The following is a 23,006-nucleotide window of genomic DNA, read 5'->3' as shown; positions in this document are numbered from 1 at the left end:
CTTCCTCAACGAGTTCTGATGACTTGGTGATTGACCTCACAGGAAGCAGGAACCCTCTAAAACCTCTGCTTTTGATTATTGCCATAACAACATGAAGCTAAAAAGAACATAATATAACTTGGATAACATTATGTTAGGCTATTCTGTTGGAAAAGTTTACTTGAGATGTGCACAATTCTGACAACTGTTGAGTTCTATAAAATACAGAATAAGTCCTATATGAATAACAGTGTGTAAAGTTGACATTTCCCCTGTGTTCTTTCTAGTCTGACAATTTCACCTTTGGCCCCTGCATTAATCCCAGTGTCAGAGCATTCGGCCAAGACAAGGATTACATCAAAGTTTCCCCTGAGGCGTCTTTAAGGGGGGACTATGAGAACATGGCGTCTGTCCTGGGAGGAAGGTACCATGGTCGATGGACGATCTGCCCATGAGATGACTACAAGAACGTGGAGGAATAGCTAAGAGAGGCGAAGGAGGAGGAGAATGACTATTACGATGAGGTGAAGACAGAAGAGGCCTCTGCCAGGATATGTAGCCCAACAGAAGAAAGAGAGGGGGTGAGACAGACAAAGGAGATGATATGGAGGACGGGGAGGACATGGAGGATGGGAAGGATGGGGAGGACAATGATGACAATGATAATGATGACGCTGTGAACTATTCCACTGTGGTGTTCAAACCCAGAAATAAGATCGAATGAGCCTAAAGAGGGAAGCTACCAGACACTGTCTGTCAGTATGTTGTCACCTTGTACCAAAAGTATGGTTGTAAATGTGCAGTGTGTAGAAATCGCTCCGGTATAAACCTGGATAAAAATGATAAACTGTTTGATTTATTTCAGTTTATGTGACAAAACAAGAAATGTAGAGATTCATTGTATCATCTAATTCAAAAACCAAAAATGTAGAATGTTCAGCTGTTTGAAGCTGGTGTACAAAATTGAAAGTAAAAAGATGCAAAAATGAAGCTTAACAAGAAGAAGCATAGAAATAGTAGAATGAATAAAATGAATCAACTGCTTGTCAGACTTGCGTTCAATGAGAATTACAGATCCAATGACATTTCAATTAGTGATGCACCGATATGACATTTTGGCCAATACCGATATCCAAAATGTTCCTTCTGATACCGATAACCGATATTTAACATTTATGCTGCTTTTGAAGCATTCTAGTACAGTTAAATAGTTAACACACACACATGGACGCAGCAGCTCTAAGGCACTGCATCTCAACACAAGATGCGACACTACAGTCCCTGGTTTGAATCCAGGCTGTATCACATCCGGCCGTGAATGGGAGTCCCATAGGGTGACGCCCAGTTGGCCCAGCGTCGTCCGGCTTTGGCCGGGGTAGGCCGTCATTGCAAATAAGAATTTGTTCTTAACAGACTTGCCTAGTTAAATTAAGGTTACACACACACACACACACACACACACACACACACACACACACACACACACACACACACACACACACACACACACACACACACACACACACACACACACACACACACACACACACACACACACACACACACACACACACACACACACTGACCAAAAGGTTATTTTGTTGGCATTTACGTATGTCCCCATTAACAGTAAAACGTAATCAAAACCTATTTCTTTCACTTACATGATGTGCTGTTTCGTTGTTCATTTGTTTAGTCGTTTCATTCTCAACCAGGATTTCTATGGAACACTGTTTGGGTCTTTGCTATGGAATGCCGTTCGGGTCTTTGTGTGTCAAAAAAATACACTGTTTAAAACTATTTAACGTGTCAAATAACACTATTTGACGTGTCAAATAAGCTTGTTGACCAATCAGGACCTGAATATGACTTCACATAATAATTTAACGCTTTCATACATTTTTTACATAGTTAATATTACACATTGATTACACTATCACTCACATTTCATATGTCACAACAATTCATCAATATGTATGCTATGATGCTGGTAAAGTTGTCTTGCACACCTACAGTGCTGTCATAAAAAAAGCTAGCAAGCTCATGGATGCAAACAATGTTCTTCCCTAAAAACATAACAAAACAATATAATCTGTTTCAGTAGCTATAGTTAGCTAGCTAACTATATAGTAGGTATCATCATCTAAAATAACCCTAATTTATAAGACAGTTCTTATTGGATTAATGGTGGTAGGACCCATCTATGTTAAACTAGCCACAATAAGGATTAGTCACAATAGTGGGCGTTTTTAGCTAATATCGTCCGATTCCGACATGCTCACCGATCTATCATGCATCCTTAATTTCAATGTGAATTTGGTCGGGTCGCTTGCGAAGCTGAATATCGTGCCTTTAAATGTTCCATCTACTCAAATGTTATGTGCACAGATGACATCAGTAATTTATGTAACTATTGAGTAGTTTGCTGTTTGGACAACGTGTAAGTAAACCCACTGTGGTCCTCAAAGATATTCAATACTTCTCTCCACTACATTATGTCATTACTGTTTATTGATTAATATTATTCAACTCAGAAACATACTCGAGGGATTCTTATCTGTGTGTCTGATGTTCTGGCAAAGACAGTGCGTGGGTCAAATCACTGGGGAAGCCAAGCCAGGGAAAAAAAGCAATATTACAACACTTATGTTGTGATAATTGTGATTGCGTTGATTGCTTTTTAACCTGTTAGTTCATATGCCTTGCACCATGATATATAGGCCTAAGGCTGAGACAATAAGAAGATACAGTGGTAGAATAAATTCAACCACACCTTTGCTTCATGACAACTCTGGAGAGGAACATCTGTCCAGTGAAGTCCACAAAGCATTTTGCATGTAACTAACATGATCTACAGCATGGTCAAGCAAATCGTTGATTTAGAACCACAGCGAGTTACTGTAAGGAGCTTCCTCCACTATTCCAGCACCATTTCAACTTCAACATTTCAACATCATCAAATCACCTATGCTTAGTTTAGTACAGTGACAACTAAAAGATACCAAAGAAATGTAGTTCAATCAATGTAAGCTAAATCTGACGTGGCTCTCCATGGTGCTAATTTCTGTGTGTGTGTGTGTGTGTGTGTGTGTGTGTGTGTGTGTGTGTGTGTGTGTGTGTGTGTGTGTGTGTGTGTGTGTGTGTGTGTGTGTGTGTGTGTGTGTGTGTGTGTGTGTGTGTGTGTGTGTGTGTGTGTGTGTGTGTGTGTGTGTGTGTGTGTGCATGCATGGCCGCAAGTAGAAAAAAATATGTTGAATCACCCTGCTTGCAGAGAAATTCCAATGATATCCAAAATGGACTATGATCCTATCATACAGTACAAGCTTTGAGTTTTCGTTGTCCTAGGCTACCTGGCTAAAATGCTTGCTTGCTAGCCTAACTTCCTTTCATGGGCAATGATGCTACAATACAACATCTACGTATTGAACTTCCATCCTCTCAGGCCAGGGGCGAAATATATTAATTTATGGTTGGATCACAATCACCGTTAAAATCATTGGCCAGTACAGATAATAATGTAAAAGTCAAATTCCCTTACACCATCCATGGCTAATTTGGTATTTGGTATTTTATTAGGATCTCCATTAGCTGTTGCAAAAGCAGCAGTTACTTTTCTTGTAGGGTCCACGCAAAACATGAAACATGACATAATACAGAACATTAATAGACAAGAACAGAATTACATATATACATATATTTTTTAAAGGCACACATAGCCTACATATCAATACCTACACACAACCTATCTGGATCAAATAGTGGAGAGGTGTTCTGCTGTGAGGTGTTGCTTTATCTGTTTTTTGAAACCAGGTTTGCTGTTTATTTGAGCAATATGAGATGGAACGAAGTTCCATGCAATAAAGGCTCTATATATCATACTGTACGCTTTCTGGCATTTATTCTGGACTTGGGGATTGCGAAAAGACCCATGGTGGCATGTCTGTGTGTGTCAGAGCTGTGTGTAAGTTTACTATGCGAACAATGATTGAATCTATATGTTTTGCTCCTGACAGTTTACAATCTAAGGCAACGCCAAATCATTTAGACTCCTCAACTTATTCAACAGCCACGCCATGTATTACCAGATTCAGCATATGTCTAGAACTTAGGGAATGATTTGTACAACTTACAATGCTCTTAGTTTTAGAGATGTTCAGGACCAGTTTATTACTGGCCACCCATTCCAAAACAGACTGCAACTCTTTTATAAGAGTTTCATTGACTTCATTAGCTGTGGTTGCATATATGGTTGAATCATCAGCATACTTGGACACAGCATACATGGACAAATGTCATTGGTAAAAATAGAAAACAGTAGAGGGCCTAGAGAGCTGCACCGCGGTACACCACACTTTACATGTTTGACATTAGAGAAGATTCCATTAAATTAAATAAATTGAGTTATATTAGATAGATTGCTCTGAATCCACAATATGTCAGAGGTTGAAAAGCCATAACACATACATTTTTTCAACAACAGGTCATTGTCAGTGTATCAAAGGCTGCAATGAAATCTAGCAGTACAGCTCCCACAATCGTCTTATTATCAATTTCTTTCAACCAATCATCAGTCATTTGCGTCAGTGCAGTACATATTGAGTGCCCTTCTATATAAGCATGCTGAAAGTCCATTGTTAATTTGTTTACAAAGAAATAGCATTGTATTTGGTCAAACACTATTTTTTCCAACAGTTTGCTAAGAGCTGGCAGCAAGCTTATAGGTCTGCTGTTAGAAACAGTAAAGGCCACTTTACCACTTTTGGGTAGGGGAATTACTTTGGCTTCCCTCCAGGTCAAGGGACAAAGACTTTTCTCTAGGCTCAGATTAAAGATATGACAGATAGGAGTGGCTACAGTCAGCTACCATCCTCAGTAGCTTTCCATCTAAGCTGTCAATGCTCGGAGGTTTGTCATTATTGATCGATAACAACAATTTTTCCACCTCTCCCACACAAACTTTACAAAATTCAAACTTGCAATGCTTTTCTTTCATTATTTATTTTTCTATGCATGAATATCTCACTGTTCGTTGTTGGCATTTCCTGTTGTCATGTCCTGACCATAGAGAGCCCTTATTTTCTATGGTAGAGTAGGTCAAGGTGTGACTAGGGGTTAGTCTAGTTTATTATTTCTATGTGGGGTTCCAGTTTTTTTGGTATGGTTACTGGTATGATTCCCATTTAGAGGCAGCTGGTAATCGTTGTCTCTAATTGGGGATCATATTTAAGTAGCATTGTGTCCACGTGTTTGTGGGATGTTGTTTATGTGTAGTTAGTTGCATGTTAGCACTCCATTGTTGTCACGTTTCGTTTAGTATTTATTGTTTTGTTGTGTGGTTCACTTATTTCTAATAAAAGATGTGGAACCCAGATCACGCTGCACGTTGGTCCGAGTATATTTCCAGTTCTTACTGTAACGGCGTTCGTTTGTCGAAATACCGAAATGCAGCGTGGTGGTTACTCATGATCTTTAATGAAGAAATAGTCGATACATGAAATAACTAATATAAATACAAAAACAACAAACGGAACGTGAAAACCTATACAGCCTGTCTAGTGAACGACAACACAGAGACAGGAAAATCACCCACGAAATACACAGTGAAACCCCGGCTACCTAAATATGGTTCCCAATCAGAGACAATGAGAATCACCTGACTCTTATTGAGAACTGCCTCGGGCAGCCAAGCCTATGCTACACCCCTACTCAACAGCAATCACCATGCCTACAAAACCCCAATACGAAACACAACATATAAACCCATGTCACACCCTGGCCTGACCAAATATATAATGAAAACACAAAACACTATGACCAAGGCGTGACACTTACGACGTTCGTGACACCTATCTAAGTTTGCCCACTTTGTTAAAATGAAGTAATCATTCAAATAATTGGCAACATCAAATGGTTTTGTGATGAATAAGCCATCTGATTCAATGAAAGAAGGAGTTGAACTTGTCTAGAAAGTTTTTTTTTCATCGTTCTTTAAATTATTCTTCTGTTGAGTTTAGTCACATAATTTCTCAATTTGCAGTAAGTCAGCCAGTCAGACGTGCAGCCAGACTTATTAGCCACTCCTTTTTCCCCAACTCTTTCCACCATACAGTTTTTCAATTCCTCATCAATCCATTTAAAAAAAAAGTTATTTAACTAGGCAAGTCAGTTAATAACAAATTCTTATTTTCAATGACATAGGAAAAGTGGATTAACTGAACAACAGATTTGTACCTTCTCAGCTCAGGGGTTTGAACTTGCAAACTTCCAGTTACTAGTCCAAGGCTCTAACCACTAGGCTACCCTGCCACCACATTGGGCCTTAACAGTTCTAACAGTCAGTTTCTTAACAGGTGCATGTTTATCAATAATTTGAAGAAGCAATTTCATAAATTAGAAAGTGCAGCATCAGGATGCTCCTTATTAATCACATCAGACCAACACTTTTTAACATCATCCACATAAGAGTCATGGCAAAATCTTTTGTATGATCTCTTATACACACATCTTGGACCAGCTTTTGGAATTTTGACTTTCCTGGATATAGCCACTGCATCCAATGGCTACAGATACAGCTTTAGAACAAAGTTCTACAGTATTAACATGTGGATGATCTTGTTCCTGTAGTGTTTTTAAACACCCTGGTAGGTTGATTAGTAACCTAAACCAGATTACAGACACTGGTTACAGTGAGAAGCTTCCTCTTGAGCAGACAGATTAATGAAAACCAGTCAATATTCAGGTCCCCAAGAAAGTAGACATCTCTGTTTACATCACATACACTATCAAGCATTTCACACATATTATTTAGATACTGACTGTTAGCACTTGGTGGCCTATAGCAACACCCCGAAAGAAAAGGCTTTAGACGTGTCAAGTGAACCTGCAACCACAACACATAAATTACACTTGACATGAGATCTTCTCTAAGCATTACAGGGATATGACTGAATATTTACTGCAACACCTCACCCATAAGCATTTCTGTCTCTTCTACATATGGTATATCCTTGTATTGTTACTGCTGAATCATCATATAAATAATCTAAGTGAGTCTCATTAAAATGGCTAATTTATGAATATTATTTGATGTTAGCAAGTTATTGATTTCTTGAACCTTATTTCTAAGGCTACATACATTAATGGGGAACATTTTTAGCCCTTTCCTGAGTACAGTAGCTTATCTGAGATAGATATAATACGGCAGTCCCTTAAGATATAATATGCATTCAGCAGTCCCTTAATCAATTGGTGTGTGTGTATGTAGGAAAGGGACAATTTTAGCTAGCCGCTGGAGGACAACGACATAACAAGATGCAACAATTCAAGTTTTTTTCTATAAATGACGTTCTGATTTCATGTGATTGGTGTAAAGCCAAATCCAAACTGGCTTCTCTTGACACTTTTGTTGTGTGCCAGGACCATTCACAGTTGAGTTCCCTCAGTTTAGCTCAAAGCTGATTGGCTATTATTGTAAACAATATTTATCATTAAGTGCTATGGACGGCAAGAATGTCATGCTTTTTTTACCAGACAGCATCAGATAGATGGGCTACATATACTGGAAAAGAGGGGTGCTGTTTCGTTCGCTCTAATGTTTTCTCCAGTGAGATACATTCAGCTTTTTGTGAATTGAAGGAAAATGATGAAACACAGAGAAACAAAAGATGCGTTATATATTTAGATGTTATTCTTTGTCCATGTTTTGGCATCCATGATTACACACCACTGCGTTTGGAGGTTTCTTAGACTTCCAATAGTGATAGAAATTACTGTCACTATGCGATAATGAAATAATTGAATATCTCACTTATCTCTGTTCGTGAATTCAATCTGGAATGCCAGAGTGTGCTCCGAGTCCGCTCTGGGCGTTCATAAATTCAGAGCGTTGTCAAATTGTCCGTTTGTAAATTCAGAGCGTTTCGCTCTCGGAATGTCCAGACCACACACTGGACTGCTCTGGCCGAGGAGTAGGGTTAATCCGAGCATTCTGACCTACATTAACAACAGCAGTCAAGCATCAGCAGTCAAGCACCCAAGCTAACTGGCTAGCTGGTTGGCTAGCTACTTCCAGACACAAATGAGGGAACAGCTCACTCTGACCATTTTACTCGCTCTAGCAGATCTGGTTAGGCTGTTTTATATCATAGTGACATCATGAACATTCTATTGAAATGGGTCCTTGCATAGCTAGTTAGCTAAACAAGGACCCATAATCCTAACTCATAATGTTACTACCCAGCACGTTACTATCCTGCATGAATCTGCAGGTAGCTTACCAACCAACCTGGTTCAATGTTTCATAGCTAGCTAACATTAGGCTATAACTAGAAATGCAAATGGTTCTGAGACACAAATAATATTATTACACAGATAATACATGTAATGTTAGCTAGCAAGCCAGCCAGCTAACATTAGATGACTAGCTAACAGTACTCTTTACCTTGAAATTAAAACAACTTTCTGACAAAATTAGAAACATATCTGAAAATGTTGCAAGCTAGACTATCTTAGCCATATACATGGGTGGACGCTTCTCCCTCTCTGTCATGGATGCCATGGTTGCTTAGTTTGTTGATGTAATTTATACAACAGCCTTCTGTGTTTTCTCTTTTCGACTCTGTCTGCATATTTTGAATTAAACCCCAGAAATTTCTCCATCTCCTTAACTATCATACTCTAATTCCACTGTGCATTCCACTGATTTCAAAACTCTGTCCTACAGAAAGTGGAAGGCAATACCTTTACAGTCCTACTACGTGATATATTTCAAAAGGCTGCGCTAGTAAGGATTACATACACATACTGACCAGTTCATTTTATAGACAGAAGGGTTCTACATGGCAAACCAATCCAAACTCATCTCTCTGCATGTCCAGCCCATCCATTATCTCAGCCAATCATGGCTAGAAGGAAATTTCCTGTCTTTTTATGTGGGTAAACCAACTGGGCTCATAATTTAACCTCTTTATTCGTATTGACAGATTGCATACAAGTTTGTTATTAAGGCACATGAAAGTTCACATGTTCCAGAAGGCATTTCTGTCAAAAAAGCATTTAGATTTAAAAAAAAGTTTACTTTCAAATGGCTCTCCTGTGAAGGTGTAACGTGCGACAGACACCTTGTTTCCTGAAATGAGTCACATTTGGGCAAAATAAAATATTACTCAAAGGGTTGACTTTAATGGACGCTTCTCTAATGCCAAACATGTAAAGTGTGATGTACCGCAGGGCAGCTCTCTAGGTCCTCTACTCCTTTCTATTTTTACCAATGACCTGCCACTGGTAGTTAACTGTATCCATGTAGGCTGATGATTCAACCATATTCAGACCCGTTCCTTTTTTCCACATTTTGTTACATTACAGCCTTATTCTAAAATGGATTTTAAAAATCCTCATAAATCTACACAAAATACCCCATAATGACAAAGCAAAAACAGTTTATTTTTTATTTTAATATTTTACATTTTTGCACATTTAAAAAAACACAAACTGAAACAACTTATTTTCATAGGTATTCAGACCCTTTGCTATGAGACTCAAAATTAAACTCCATTGACCATCCTTGAGATATTTCTACAACTTGTTTGGAGTCCACCTGTGTTAAATTAAAATGATTCGACATGATTTGGAAAGGCACACACCCGTCTATATAAGGTCCCACAGTTGACAGTGCATGTAAAACAAAAACCAAGCCATTTAAAACAAAAACAAAAACCAAGTACAGTATATACTGTACTCTATACCATCTACTGCATCTTGCCTATGCCGTTCGGCCATCGCTCATTCATATATTTTTATGTACATATTCTTATTAATTCCTTTACACTTGTGTGTATAAGGTAGTTGTTGTGAAATTGTTAGGTTAGATTACTTGTTAGATATTACTGCATGGTCGGAACTAGAAACACAAGCATTTTGCTACACTCACATTAACATCTGCTAACCATGTGTATGTGACAAATAACATTTGATTTGATTTAAACTAAAATAATGTTGTTAAGATAGCCTATGCTGGTTTTCTTTTTACTTGTAAGAAATGTAACATGCATTGTACACTTAACTACAGTCATTGGTTATCTAGCTAATTTTCATAAGCCCCTAGCTTACCATACATCTTTGACTTAACCAAAATAGCTTGTTAGCAGCTAGCAAACAACGCTTACCCATCCAATTTGAAGGAGCTGGAGCCGTTTTGCCTGGAAGAATGGGCAAAATTCCCAGTGGCTAGATGTACCAAGCTTATAGAGACTTACATAGTTATGCACACTCAAGTTTCTGTTTTTTGGTCTTATTTCTTATTTGTTTCACAATAAAAAATATTTTGCATCATCAAAGTGGTAGTAGGCATGTTGTGTAAATCAAATGATACAAACCCCCCACAAATATATTTTAATTCCAGGTTGACAATAGGAAAAATGCCAAGGGTGTGAATACTTTCGCAAGCCACTGTATCGCAAGCCACAATTGGCCCAAAATTGGCATGCGATAATGAGTACAGAATAGTGCCTGTTTTCCCGGTTTGGACTTTTCTGCCTGCCCTGACCCTGAGTCTGCCTATCGTCCCGTACCTTTGCCCCACTACTCTGGATTACTCTGGATTACTGAGCTCTGCCCGCCCTGAGCCTGTCTGCCATCCTGTACCTTTGCCCCGCTACTCTAGATTACCGACCTCATCTTAAGCTGACTCTGAACCTGCCTGCCATCTTGTACCTTTGACTGCCTGTGTTCGATTTAATCAACTTTGTCTGCACCTGGGTCTTACCTTGAAACTTGATAGAGTGGGCGTATTGATACATATTTACATCCACAGCCCTGGTTGGCGGATAGGATCGTCTAGACTCAAGAGTCCACCCTGCTTACCCCTTCAAAGTATGCAAATAAATTATGATTTTTCCAATCAGATCAGTTCAGGATGTCATGATCTGGGCCAAAAACTCCATCCCACCTGAACAGGCTGTAATTCCAGGCATTTTTTTCCAGACAGCGCTCACAAAAAAAGTGCATTATCATAATTGTTATTATTTCAGAGTGTTATTTCAACCACATAGAGTGGAAATATCAGTAAAACATTTTGACGACACTGCCCCTTTAAGTCAAGTTCCTCTGTTTGTGGTGGTTGGGTTGGTAAGGGATTAGTCAGGGGTGTTTTAGGAGTGTTGGAGCGTTTTAGGGGCTGATCGCAGAGAGAACTGCTGTGTACAGTAGGTCCTACCCTGTCAGATTTGGAGAGATTATTTGGCTCTTCTGTACATCAGCTACAAGGGCAGTGTGACGCCATCTTAATTCTCTGCTGTCACTCTGCACCAAACACCTCAAACTGACACAAACTGGCATCCTCATTGCCAAATAACACCAGTGAAACATACCCCAGGGCAATATCATGGTCAATTTAATGTGATGTGAAGTCAAATACTGTTATAGTGAAACCATCGATTATTATGTAAAAGAGGAGTCTGAATCACAATGATCTTTGTGTCACGAATCTGGTAGAATATTTGGTTTCAAGTATGTGTTGGATGAAATGCTTTTTGAAGAAGTCGTTGTATTGGCTTGTTTATTTGAAAATACTCAAATACAATGAAAAGACGATTTTCAAACACAAATCCCTAAATACAAATCTGTTTCAGCCAACGTCTGCTCCAAAAAGGGTACTTGATGTATTTGCTTTTTTATATTTTTTTTACTGAAGTCATCTTATACCTTGGTGACATTTTCATACGATCCAAGACATCAAAGCAATAACAGACTGAACAGAATCATCACAATAACAGGCAAAACCAGGGATTCATTCCAGTCCAATTTTATTGAGGATTCCTTTAATATATTGTTCTTTCTGCATTTAGACACTAAGGCTTCAAGCCGTTCACACATGTACAGATATAGGATCTTAATATGAGCTAGTTTGCTACAGCAACAGGACATGTAAATTATAATGTGGATTAATATGTATGGACATTTTTGTAGGGGTTGATACATTTTTAAGGGAAAATCAAGTCTGACATTTCAAAGTGGAAATGACAAACTTCAGAAACCTTTTTAAACATCAAAACACCACATGTTATAAATTATTCTACAGCAGGGTGATCAAATTAAGTTCGTAAATCTAAAGACAATGCAGATTTTAAGACAATGTCCCCACTTTTGCTGAGATTGTATTGGCGGTAAACGCTGCAGATGTCAGCTCAATCGGATATGACCTTCACGTCAAACGCACTATAACATGACTCTAACACCTTTTTGGATTGAATCGTGGCCTAAGCAAAGACCATTATGAACAGACAACACCTCAACTTCTATTTACTGCAATTGTGCATAAGAGTCTAAATATTTAACAGTTCCATGTCAATCTTCATTATTATTTGTATTATTATTATTATTATTATTATTATTGTATACAGTATTAAAGTAATACATAAATGATCCTGGGGCTTAACATGATCTAATACATTGCATTGAATCAACACAATTGATCCGAAATACAGCATAATCCAAGGGTGACTCATATGGGTTAGCACTGTCAAGATGTTCATTTACACTTATTACAGGGCACAAGTCATATTGAAACATTTCATAATTTAGGTAACAAACTGAAAATGGAATTGCAGTTTCTATTTAATTGTGTAGTGCTTGTTGAAGGTACTAGGCACAGTCATCAATTAGCAGCACTTCAATTGCATTCTCTTGCTTCCCAATTAAGCAATTGAAAGGGACAAAGGACCAACAACATGTTCAACTTTTGTGATTTACAAAAACTCTCACACCACATGACTATAACACAATCATTTGTATATGGATATGATTCACTGTATGGGAATGGAGCGCTCTAATAGGTTTACAAACTCCTGGAGATTGTCATACATTCTCATTGGTATCAGCACAACATGGCATGAGAAACAGGTTTAAGTCATTGTCATAATTAGAAAGGGACAAAACAGAGTAATGTTAAAATGCAAATTAATCCAGTATGATGCATCATTGCATTTATGGAGTTCACTAAAAACGTTGTATTTTTTTCTATTGAATTTATTTATCCCCAAAGATACATCCCTCTGTCCGCTTGAGGTAATGGCACCTGGTTTTACTTTGGCTCAAGAACCCAACTCCATTCAACAATGTCATGGGAGTACTTCAGTCACACAGACTTTCTTAACTTTGATTTTGACTTAGGAGACACATCCAAACACAGATGCTGATGTAATAAAACATGAGGTTCTTCCCCTCTTGAACTGTGCATTTCACTGTGAGGATCTATCAGTCACGCTTGGAGATGTTTGATGGCAGGACTTTGAAAAAAGCATCCGAGTTAGGTGAAGTCGCTAACCCCTGCCGTGACGAAGAGTCCTTGGAGGTTTGATTGGTCCACTCTATTTCTGATGTACATGACACCGTCCAAATAGTCTATGAGCGACAAATTCGCTCAAACCTTTTAAACAAAAAAAGAATAGAAGCAGGCCAATATTGTAAAACTTTGAAACCATAAGATTCTCTGTATAAAAAAATCCAGCAATATTTCAAGCAATAATAAACTTAATTTGTATAAAAATAGATTACTTTAGATATTCTTAGATATTTATATACAAAAGTGACACGAGTAAAATAGTTCAGCCAATTGTCCATGTCTTCCACTTATTCGACAAATTAGGTGGTTATTGGTCTCTTACTGGCAGTTGAAATCAATCCTAGAGAGAGAGAGAGAGAGAGACTAACTTATAATTTAGTCATTGTGTGAATGATATACTGAGAGAGGGAGAGAGAGAGAGAGAGAGAGAGAGAGAGAGAGAGGGAGAGAGAGAGGGACTAACTTCTTAGTCATTGTGTGAATGATATACTGAGAGAGGGAGAGAGAGAGAGAGAGAGAGAGAGAGAGAGAGAGAGAGAGAGAGAGAGAGAGAGAGAGAGAGAGAGAGAGAGAGACTAACTTAGTCATTCGTGAATGATATACTGAGAGAGAGAGAGAGAGAGAGAGAGAGAGAGAGAGAGAGAGAGAGAGAGAGAGAGAGAGAGAGAGAGAGAGAGAGAGAGAGAGAGAGAGAGAGAGAGAGAGAAAGAGAGAGAGAGAGGGAGAGAGAGAGAGTGAGAGAGAGAAAGAGAGGGAGAGAACTGTTTCCCTCATATCTCAGTAGGGGTGCATTAGTCCCAGCCAATTCCACATGTGGGACATTGTAAAGAACATACCATTTGAGAAATGCTCAAAGCGAAAACAAACCCTGGCCATCTGAAGTGCTTGGATAGGAATGAAGGATGTTTTCTAAAGACTCAATAAATAATTTAGCGTTCATTCTTGCTGAAGACGTGGAAAGGAATGTTAGTGGCTCTTACCAGATCTCTCAATCCTTGGCTTTATAATACTGCAGCTCAATGTCCTTAATGTTGCGGCATGCCCTGTGGAACATGTTACAGTCCCTTCAAATAGTATTCACACCCCTTTACTTTTTCCACATTTTGTTGTGTTACAGCCTGAATTTAAATGGATTCAATTGAGATTTTGTGTCACTGGTCTACACAAAATACCCCATAATGTCAAAGTGAAATGATGTCTTTTACAAATTAATAAAAAATAAAAAGCTAAAATGTCAAGAGTCTATAAGTATGAAACCCCTGTCACACCCTGGCCGTAGAGAGCTTTTTATGTCTCTATTTTTGGTTTGGTCAGGCTGTGATTTGGGTGGGCATTCTATGTTCATGTTTCTATGTTTTCTATTTCTTTGTGCTTGGTCAGGTATGGTTCTCAATCAGGGACAGCTGTCTATTGTTGTCTCTGATTGGGAATCATACTTAGGTAGCCCCCCCTTTACAACTCCTTTATTATGGCAAGCCTAAATAAGTTCAGTAGTAAAAATGTGCTTACCAAGTCACATAATAAGTTGCATGGACTCTGTGATTAATAATCATGTTTAACATGATTTTTCAATGACTACCTCATCTCTGTACCCCACACATACAATGAACTGTAAGGTCCCCCATCGAGCAGGGGATTTTAATCACAGATTCAACCACAAAGACCAGGGATGTTTTCCAATGCCTCATAAAGACGGGCACCTTCAGTACTGGTAGATGGGTTAACAACAAAAGAAGCAGACAGTGAATATATGGACTGTTCCTGAGTGATCTAGATCAGCTTGAAAATCCATGGGAACACTTGAAACAACCAACTTGACAGAGCTTGAAGAATTTTTTCAAGAATATTGTGCAAATATTGTACAATCCAGGTGTGCAAAGCTCTTAAAGACTGAACCAGAAAGACTCACAGCTGTAAGGGGATTCTAACTGTATTGACTCCTTATGTAAATGAGATATTTCTGTATTTCATTTTCCCAACGTGTTCACTTTGTCTTTATGGGGTATTGTGAGTAGATGGGTGAGAAAACAAATCCATTTAATCCATTTTGAATTCAGGCTGTAACACAACACAATGGGTTAGGTTTTAGTGAAGACTAGTCAATGGTATTGTGAGGGTGAGGTAGCATGTGATCATTGTCTAAATATAGGCTACTTAAGTTAAAACAGAACAGACAGTTGCTGCAGTTTTATATTAATAAATTAATCAACAATAAATGTATTTAAATGAATGAATTCATCTGAACATGTGGAAAGACATCACATCACTAGGACTGAACGTACCAATAAACGTTAGCTTATTTATAGATTTTGATTTCCAGAGAACGTTTGAGTAAAAATCAATATGACACTGAGTTGGAGTTGAGTATAAATTGCAGATGATCATCTTGAGCCAAAACCATAAGTTCATTGCCTGACGATTTCTGTGACTGTTGACTGCACCATCGCCATGTCTGAATGTTTGTGTTGTGGTTGTTGCCTAGCAATAGTGCCGCCCTGATTAATGTAAAAAGCCTTCAAAGGACGACACTATCTTTTCAGTTTTCTGTTTTTACCACCATGACATTTAAGGATCATATTAAATATCATTTTTTACCTCTGGTTTTCAATTATGTTGGCACTGTGGAGAAGGGCTCTGAGTCTCTGAGAAATGAAAAAAATATTAAATTAGACTTCTATGTAGGAATTAGAGTGGGATTGGTTAGCAGGGTTAATCCGCACATGTGGAGGCAGATGTAAACTAGTTGTCTCTGACAGCTTAGTTGGGCACTACAATTGTTTGTTCAGTGTGTGTTCCCTCTTACCTTCTTCTCACTGAATAGTGTTGTGATGAGGAGAAATCCACCACACATGGCTCCAATGATAAAGGCTGTCTGGTAGTAGGTGCTGGAATCGTAATGACCAGTTTTCCCATTCTGGAATTTCTTCCCTGAGCCTTCACTGGGCCTTTCTGAAATAGGAGTGTCATCCACATCTGTCTTCTCTGACAGGATATCTGAAGGATGATGGCATGGTATTTAAATGGCATGGTATTTAAGATTATTCTACATGGTGAAATGGTATTACACAGCAACATGCATTACTTTATTGTTTCCTTAACATTTATTAAAACATGCATAATTTGGTAGTACCACATACTTACGAATACTTTCTTTAAAGTATCAGGTAAATATCAGGTACATACCAGAGAAAACAGCCAAATCTCTATGCAAGTGAATGTGTGTATTTTGAATCAGGAGGAGGACACATAAAGTAGTTCAAACAGGGTGCTATGCTACAGTATTTACCTGTGCTCAAGACTTCCTCATAGTATGTCCTAGTATGTTTTGACTCAGTCTTCCTGATTTGGCCCAGGACGTTTGTAGTGGTGTGTAGTTTGTCTGGCTCCTCCTCTGTCATCTTCAAATGTGGAGATGCTTCAGTCGTAGTGCTCCCAATCGGATGGTTCCAGTCATGTGAATATCTCTCTGTGCTTGGGTATGTTTTTGTAGTGTCCTGTAGTTGAAGGGTCTCTGTTGAAACTCCATCCTGGAATATTCCATAGTTCCTGGCGTCCAGTGACCTCTTGGCCAACACATAGGCAGTGCTCTCATCACTACTGAGGGTGATGCCCATCACCTTGTACAAGAAAGGGACAGGTGTGACCAGCTTGACCCTAGGGACAACAAAGAGATTGTGGGGTGAACCTGCTGCTCCTCTCCCTGCTGGTTTGTCTGCAGAAGCCTCCATCGCCCTTTCAGTCTGGGGGTAGTAAAAAGCCTTGTCCTTGGAGCCAACAGTCTCCAGGAGAACCAGGCTGGGAGGGGAAGACACTAAAGGGTGGTCTGTAGCAGAAGGGGGGTTAGAGCCTGTTTTATAGAGTGCAGAGTCTGACTCAGTTCCAGTGGGTGGAGGTGGACGAGAGTCCCAGTGTAACTCCCCCTCTCTGCCTTCTCCAAGTGAATGTCCATCATGGACAGTCACCTGCAGCTCCCTAAGGGAGGGGGGTCCTACGGTACCAGGACTCCCTAGGAACACCCCAGGGTCAGCGCTGTGGGTACCCAAGGGTGGGTGAGGAGGCCTGGGTTGCATGGCTGTGGTGGGTTGGGAGAGGGTGGGCTGTGGGGGACTGCTCCATACACCGTGAGAGACCAGGGAGACATCAGGGGCCACTGGACCCACTGTTGGACATGCACACTGGTGTTCCGGTTCAGGTTCAGCTAGGGGCAGATGAGAGGAAGATGTAAGGGGTTTGGTTTACAGGTTTTACTACATCATTTCTTCCATCCAGCCACATGGTGGGGTTCTGTGGGGTTCTGTAGCTCAGTTGGTAGAGCATGGCGCTTGTAACGCCAAGGTAGTGGGTTCGATCCCCGGGACCACCCATACGTAGAATGTATGCACACATGACTGTAAGTCGCTTTGGATAAAAGCGTCTGCTAAATGGCATATATTATATTATATTATTTATTATTATTATATATTATATATTATTATTATTATTACATGTCCCCATCTGCTTGCATGCTCCTCCCCTATATCAAGGTGTTTGGTACTCCCTTTTGACCTATGCTTTTCAACACACTAACTATTAACATACCACAGGTCAATGTAGTCAACCAATCGAACTGTCTATCCTGCTCTCTATCCACCATTCATAGCGACAATAGTGGTAGGTGGATTGTTTGTCCAGATCTGAAATAGGCTAACTAGCAATCATACCACACATAAAAGACTTCAAATCTGCATATATTTTCTATATGAATCCACATGAACAAAAAGGAATAGCTGATAGGCAGCGGAGAGGCCAGGTGCATCACTGCGTATGAACAGTGAAGACATGAGACACGCAGCTCAAAAAGCTCCCCTATATACGTATCTTGTTTAGGGACAATACAATTATCGTCCCTAGACTAGCCTACAACACCACAACGCAATGAATAATTGCAATATTGTTTTCAAATGAGTACCAAAGTCTACTCTAGGCGGCAGTGAAATCATAATTTGAATAACAGCGCAGAAGCTGTGTGATTTGAATGTTTAATTCCATTTGGATTGGTTGTGAGTCTACTCTCCACAATTTATACAGTCTAGAAAGGCACAGTAGCAGGCCAGTCTGGCTGTATTTCTACTTCTGATAATGAGATGGGGTGTCTGTTGCAGATCATCATTCTCCCAAGTCATCCTATAATAGGGAAAAGGGGATACCTAGTCAGTTGTACAACTGAATTCCTTCAACTGAAATGTGTCTTCCTCATTTAACCCAACCCCTCTGAATCAGAGAGGTGCGGGGGCTGCCTTAATCAACATCCATGTCTTTGGCACCCAGGGGCAGAATGACAGATTTTTACCTTGTCAACTCAGGGATTCGATCCAGCAGTCTTTTGGTTACTGGCCCAACACTCCAACCACTAAGCTACCTGCCGTGGCTACATATGCTCCCCGAAATCTTAGTGTACACTCTGCCTCCTCTCCAATCGGAACGGCTCACACACCTAGAACCAAACACTTCAATACAGCCTAAATGTGTGTCATTTAACTTTTTAAATGTTTTGGCTTTTATATGTGGCATAAACACAGAGAGTCACAATATTTTAATCTGATTCGGCTACTTCAAAAGTCTCCTGTAAGCATTTAAAAAAATATATTTTAGCTTTATTTAACCAGGCAAGTCAGTTAAGAACAAATTCTTATTTTCAATGACAGCCTAGGAACAGTGGGTTAACTGCCTGGTCAGGGGCAGAATGACAGATTGTCAGCTCAGGGGTTTGAACTTGCAACCTTCCGGTTACGAGACCAAAGCTCTAACCACTAGGCTACCCTGCCACATACACTTGTTCATCCTAAATAGAATTCCTGCTTCCTCAAAGTAAAGTACATGTCGGATGAAAAATGTCACAACGTCATGGGAAAGCATGCAATCCACAGATTAAATAAGTTATGATGAACTTCACAGGGTGGTGAAAGTGCACGTTGATGAGCTTGATGCTCCTTTCAATAAATATTGAGGGCCTAATTCTGGTGACATTATGATTGACGCTTGGCTGCCATTTGACAGGTAAAAATAATCACACAGTTTTGTCCATAATAATCTCATTGTGTAGGCTATACCAACACCGTATCTCTGAGCTATTGGCTAGAGCACACAGTACAAGAGTGGGTTCATTCACTATACTGTACCCATACAACATTTTTTGTGACAAAACCATCAGTAGGCCTAGATTTGAAAATGAGATGGAAACCCATTTAACTTGAATGTTGTGTTCGTTACAATTGAATTGAACTGCAGAAGGTATTTGTATGTTCACTACATATTTACTTAAGCACAGACTTGTATCCACAACAAGTTCATTTGATGGACACAAAACACTGATGGGAAAATGCACATATTTTTCTTAAGCAGATTTGAGAATATTTGCATGACAATCTGTGGTCAACTGGATGGTAACCTACAGACACCCTAAACAACACAGTTGCAGTTCTGACATACGCTATTATGTTTGTTTTAACAAAAGAAACTGTGTACACCTGCGACCCAAACTGGCCATTGTTTTATTAGAAAAGATATGGCCTTCATAATATCCACTGATGTACATAGGATGCTGTATATAGCATTTTGTAAACATACTAAAACAAAAAAAGAGATAAATAATATTTGTTCAGCCTTTGCTGCTATGCTTGCAGATGCGCATAATGAGCTACGACCCCCTAAAAAGTACGTAATAACTCCAAATATAAAAAAATGTAGCTCGTTTGTTGTCAGTGTCGATTTCAGCATGTAAATCTTCGAGGGGAATACCTTAAAAAATGTATTAAGACGCATGCCAACTATGCCACTACACAACAGTAAATAATTGCACTATAACAGTGACAAACGGTGTCCATAAACTGTTAGAGCCTACATAAAGCTGTCCCAACAGCAGAGCTTTCTTTTCAGCACCATGTCGTGAATGCTTACCACTGCTCCACCTGGCTGTCAGCGGAGCCTTGTCTGGCAGCGAACAGTTCATTCAGCCTCATTTACTGCCTTTTAAAAAAACATAGTTGATATGGCTGACTTGTTTAAACAAGTGTTGTTTCTACTGACAATTGACATGTACAGACTATAGCATATGGGAACGATGAGCTGATAAGAGGCAATCCCGGATTTTCATTAAGAAATTAATGAGCAAGCCAAGACAGACGTAGTAAATAAAACTATTTGTTCAGCACTTTTCAAATGTACAGCGACAGAGCTCAGAACATGGGCCGTTCTTACAGTAATTTCCCTGTACACCAAGCCAGAACCCTAGGATAAATAAACGGGGCATATAAACAGACAATGAAAGCTTTTACAATATTCGATGATGACATTTCTCTATTCCAGGCTATGTGCACCACCAGCTCATAACAGTAGGCTGAGTTACGAGAGGGAAAGCGACCAATTTATTAGGGTGAGGCACATGGGCTACTAACAGCTTACTACACAACATTGTTGTGTCTTTGGTATCATTAAACTGAAGACTGTTAGTTCATCAAATCAATTCTCTGTAATTATTATTACGTGACTAACTACTCAGGTAAATGTAATTAACTAGAATGTCTTGGCACCGAGGAAAATAGGTTATCATTTTCCTAATATAACTTTCAGATATTTTAATATCTGATCAATTAGTCTTCTAATTAATTAATTATTCTTTACCTCACATTAGTCTCATTCCAAACGTCGTAAATTGTTGGTTATCTGCACAAATCCAGGCTTTACTATGAATCCTTCATACATTAATTGTCTCTATCATTTATTTATTAACTAACTAAATGATCACAGAAATGCACATACAAACAAACAAAGTAGATATGGTTACAAGGAAATGATAGGGGATGTGTCCTAGTGGGCTAAACCGGTATTAAGGATTTGTGGACAAAAGAGAAGTGGGTGTAGACTGAGAAAGGCGGGAATTACACAAATTAGTCACTACACACTTGATGATCATATTCATTGAAATGCTAAACGTTTGCACATGAACGCTCACTAATTCGGGAATAATTGCAATCAATATACATATTCATGCTCAGTGTGTCGTCGTGTTCTCTGTTGGGATCGTTCGTCTTTCTGTTGGAGAGTTTGTCCGCCCTCTCTCTCTCTCTCTTTCGTGTTTAGAATGGATAGTTCAGAGTAACATTCAGTAATGTTGTTATAGAATAGATGTTTCGGCGGTTGTCGGCCTTCGCATTCAATGGTATAGAATTCCTAGCTACAGACTAGTAATTAGTATCAATGATTTGCTCTTATTCTGTTGGTATCGATAGTCTCAGAGTTTCAACAAGCATTACAACCTTAGTTTAATCGAGGTAAGTCGGTCTGAAGAGAATTCCTCCCTGTGGGGGTTATATTCATAACAGTAGAAAGGGGCTGTCCCATGATGTCAGATCAATGTCTGTGTTCATGGGGCGGGCCAATGATTTAGTTATAATTGAAAGTGAATTGGAGTTTCCTTCATTAAACTGTTTAAAATCACATTACATAATTTCACAAATAGTTTCATCTTTACTCATTAATTTTATACAAAATTAGATGCAAGCCTCACAACTGAGACTCTTGTATAAACAGAGTTATGGTAATGTGGCTGTATTGTCTCTCAAGAGTTTCAGAAAATTGTACAACACGGACCAGTTCATAGCTGGATTCTTCCCCAACCGTGTACACCTTCTCCAAAACATGGAAATTGCTCAGTTCTCAAGTTCTGTGATGTGGAAGAGGTTCCGTTGTTCTCCTGTGAACCTTACTCTACTCTGGCCATGAGGAAAGAACTCCTCTAGGAATTATGACCTGCCTAACAAAGCCTGGGTATAGGGGGAAGAGAGAGAGCTGGTGAGAGAGAGAGGGGGATGGTGCAGAGAGGGGGGTGGTGCTGGCTGTACCCAAAGAGGGCCACGTTATGACAACATACACTTAGTATTACTTTCTTTGCTACAATATACATATCTCCCTATGAAAATGTTGGTCTCACCATGAACAGGAAGGTGGCGAGGTGGTCCTTCTTGTGGGCAAATTTTGTCATCAAACTTTGTCATCAAAGTCTGCCATTCTCTGGATTGATGGTGCATTCAAGACAACTCGGAACTCCAAGAAGAAAAAAACAAGGTTGAATCGTGACATCAGTGATCTTCATGTCAGAGCTTTAGAAAGAGGCCCGAGTTCCCGACTTGGAATTTTGAGTTCTTTGACCGTTCAAAACGCATTTTCCCAGTTGTTTTTTTCCAAGTTGTCTTGATCTCACTGAACTCTGAGATTTCCCAGTTAATAATATATAATAATATAATAATAATAATATATGCCATTTAGCAGACGCTTTTATCCAAAGCGACTTACAGTCATGTGTGCATATATTCTACATATGGATGGTCCCGGGGATCAAACCCACTACCCTGGCGTTACAAGCGCCATGCTCTACCAACTGAGCTACAGAAGGACCACAGTTCTGAGTTACCAGATGTTTTGAAAACAGTAGGAGTCATGCTGGGTTGACAGAATGGCCAATGTACTCAACCTTTTCTGGCCCATGGAGTTGATTGTGAATGTTTTTCCTTTAAAGCTTGGAAAAGAGACCCTTAAACCAAGACTTGGACCACTCCACTGAATAGCAGGCTATTAATTGCTTTGCAACGCTTGCAGTTAGCCAGTGATTGCTTCCAAACCACTCACTGTTGAATTTGCGATTTCCGACTTG

General features: G+C 39.3%; 1 protein-coding gene across 1 annotated transcript in view; it reads right to left on the bottom strand.

Moving 5' to 3' along the window:
• Positions 1 to 11,763: 11,763 nt before the first annotated feature.
• Positions 11,764 to 23,006, bottom strand: part of LOC124019062 — a 38,138-nt gene continuing 26,895 nt past the window's right edge. The window contains exons 6-10 of the mRNA XM_046334420.1: positions 16,605 to 17,516; positions 16,122 to 16,312; positions 15,914 to 15,960; positions 14,299 to 14,361; positions 11,764 to 13,658 (exon numbers count right to left, since the gene is read on the bottom strand). Coding sequence (XP_046190376.1) covers positions 14,307 to 14,361; positions 15,914 to 15,960; positions 16,122 to 16,312; positions 16,605 to 17,516 — 1,205 coding nt within the window. The 3' untranslated portion in view covers positions 11,764 to 13,658; positions 14,299 to 14,306. The remainder of the gene's footprint in view (positions 13,659 to 14,298; positions 14,362 to 15,913; positions 15,961 to 16,121; positions 16,313 to 16,604; positions 17,517 to 23,006) is intronic.

The sequence above is a fragment of the Oncorhynchus gorbuscha genome, linkage group LG03 (genome assembly GCF_021184085.1).
Source record: "Oncorhynchus gorbuscha isolate QuinsamMale2020 ecotype Even-year linkage group LG03, OgorEven_v1.0, whole genome shotgun sequence".
Taxonomy (NCBI): domain Eukaryota; kingdom Metazoa; phylum Chordata; class Actinopteri; order Salmoniformes; family Salmonidae; genus Oncorhynchus; species Oncorhynchus gorbuscha.
The sequence above is the reverse complement of the archived record's forward strand: the minus strand, read 5'-3'. Positions and strand labels throughout refer to the sequence as shown.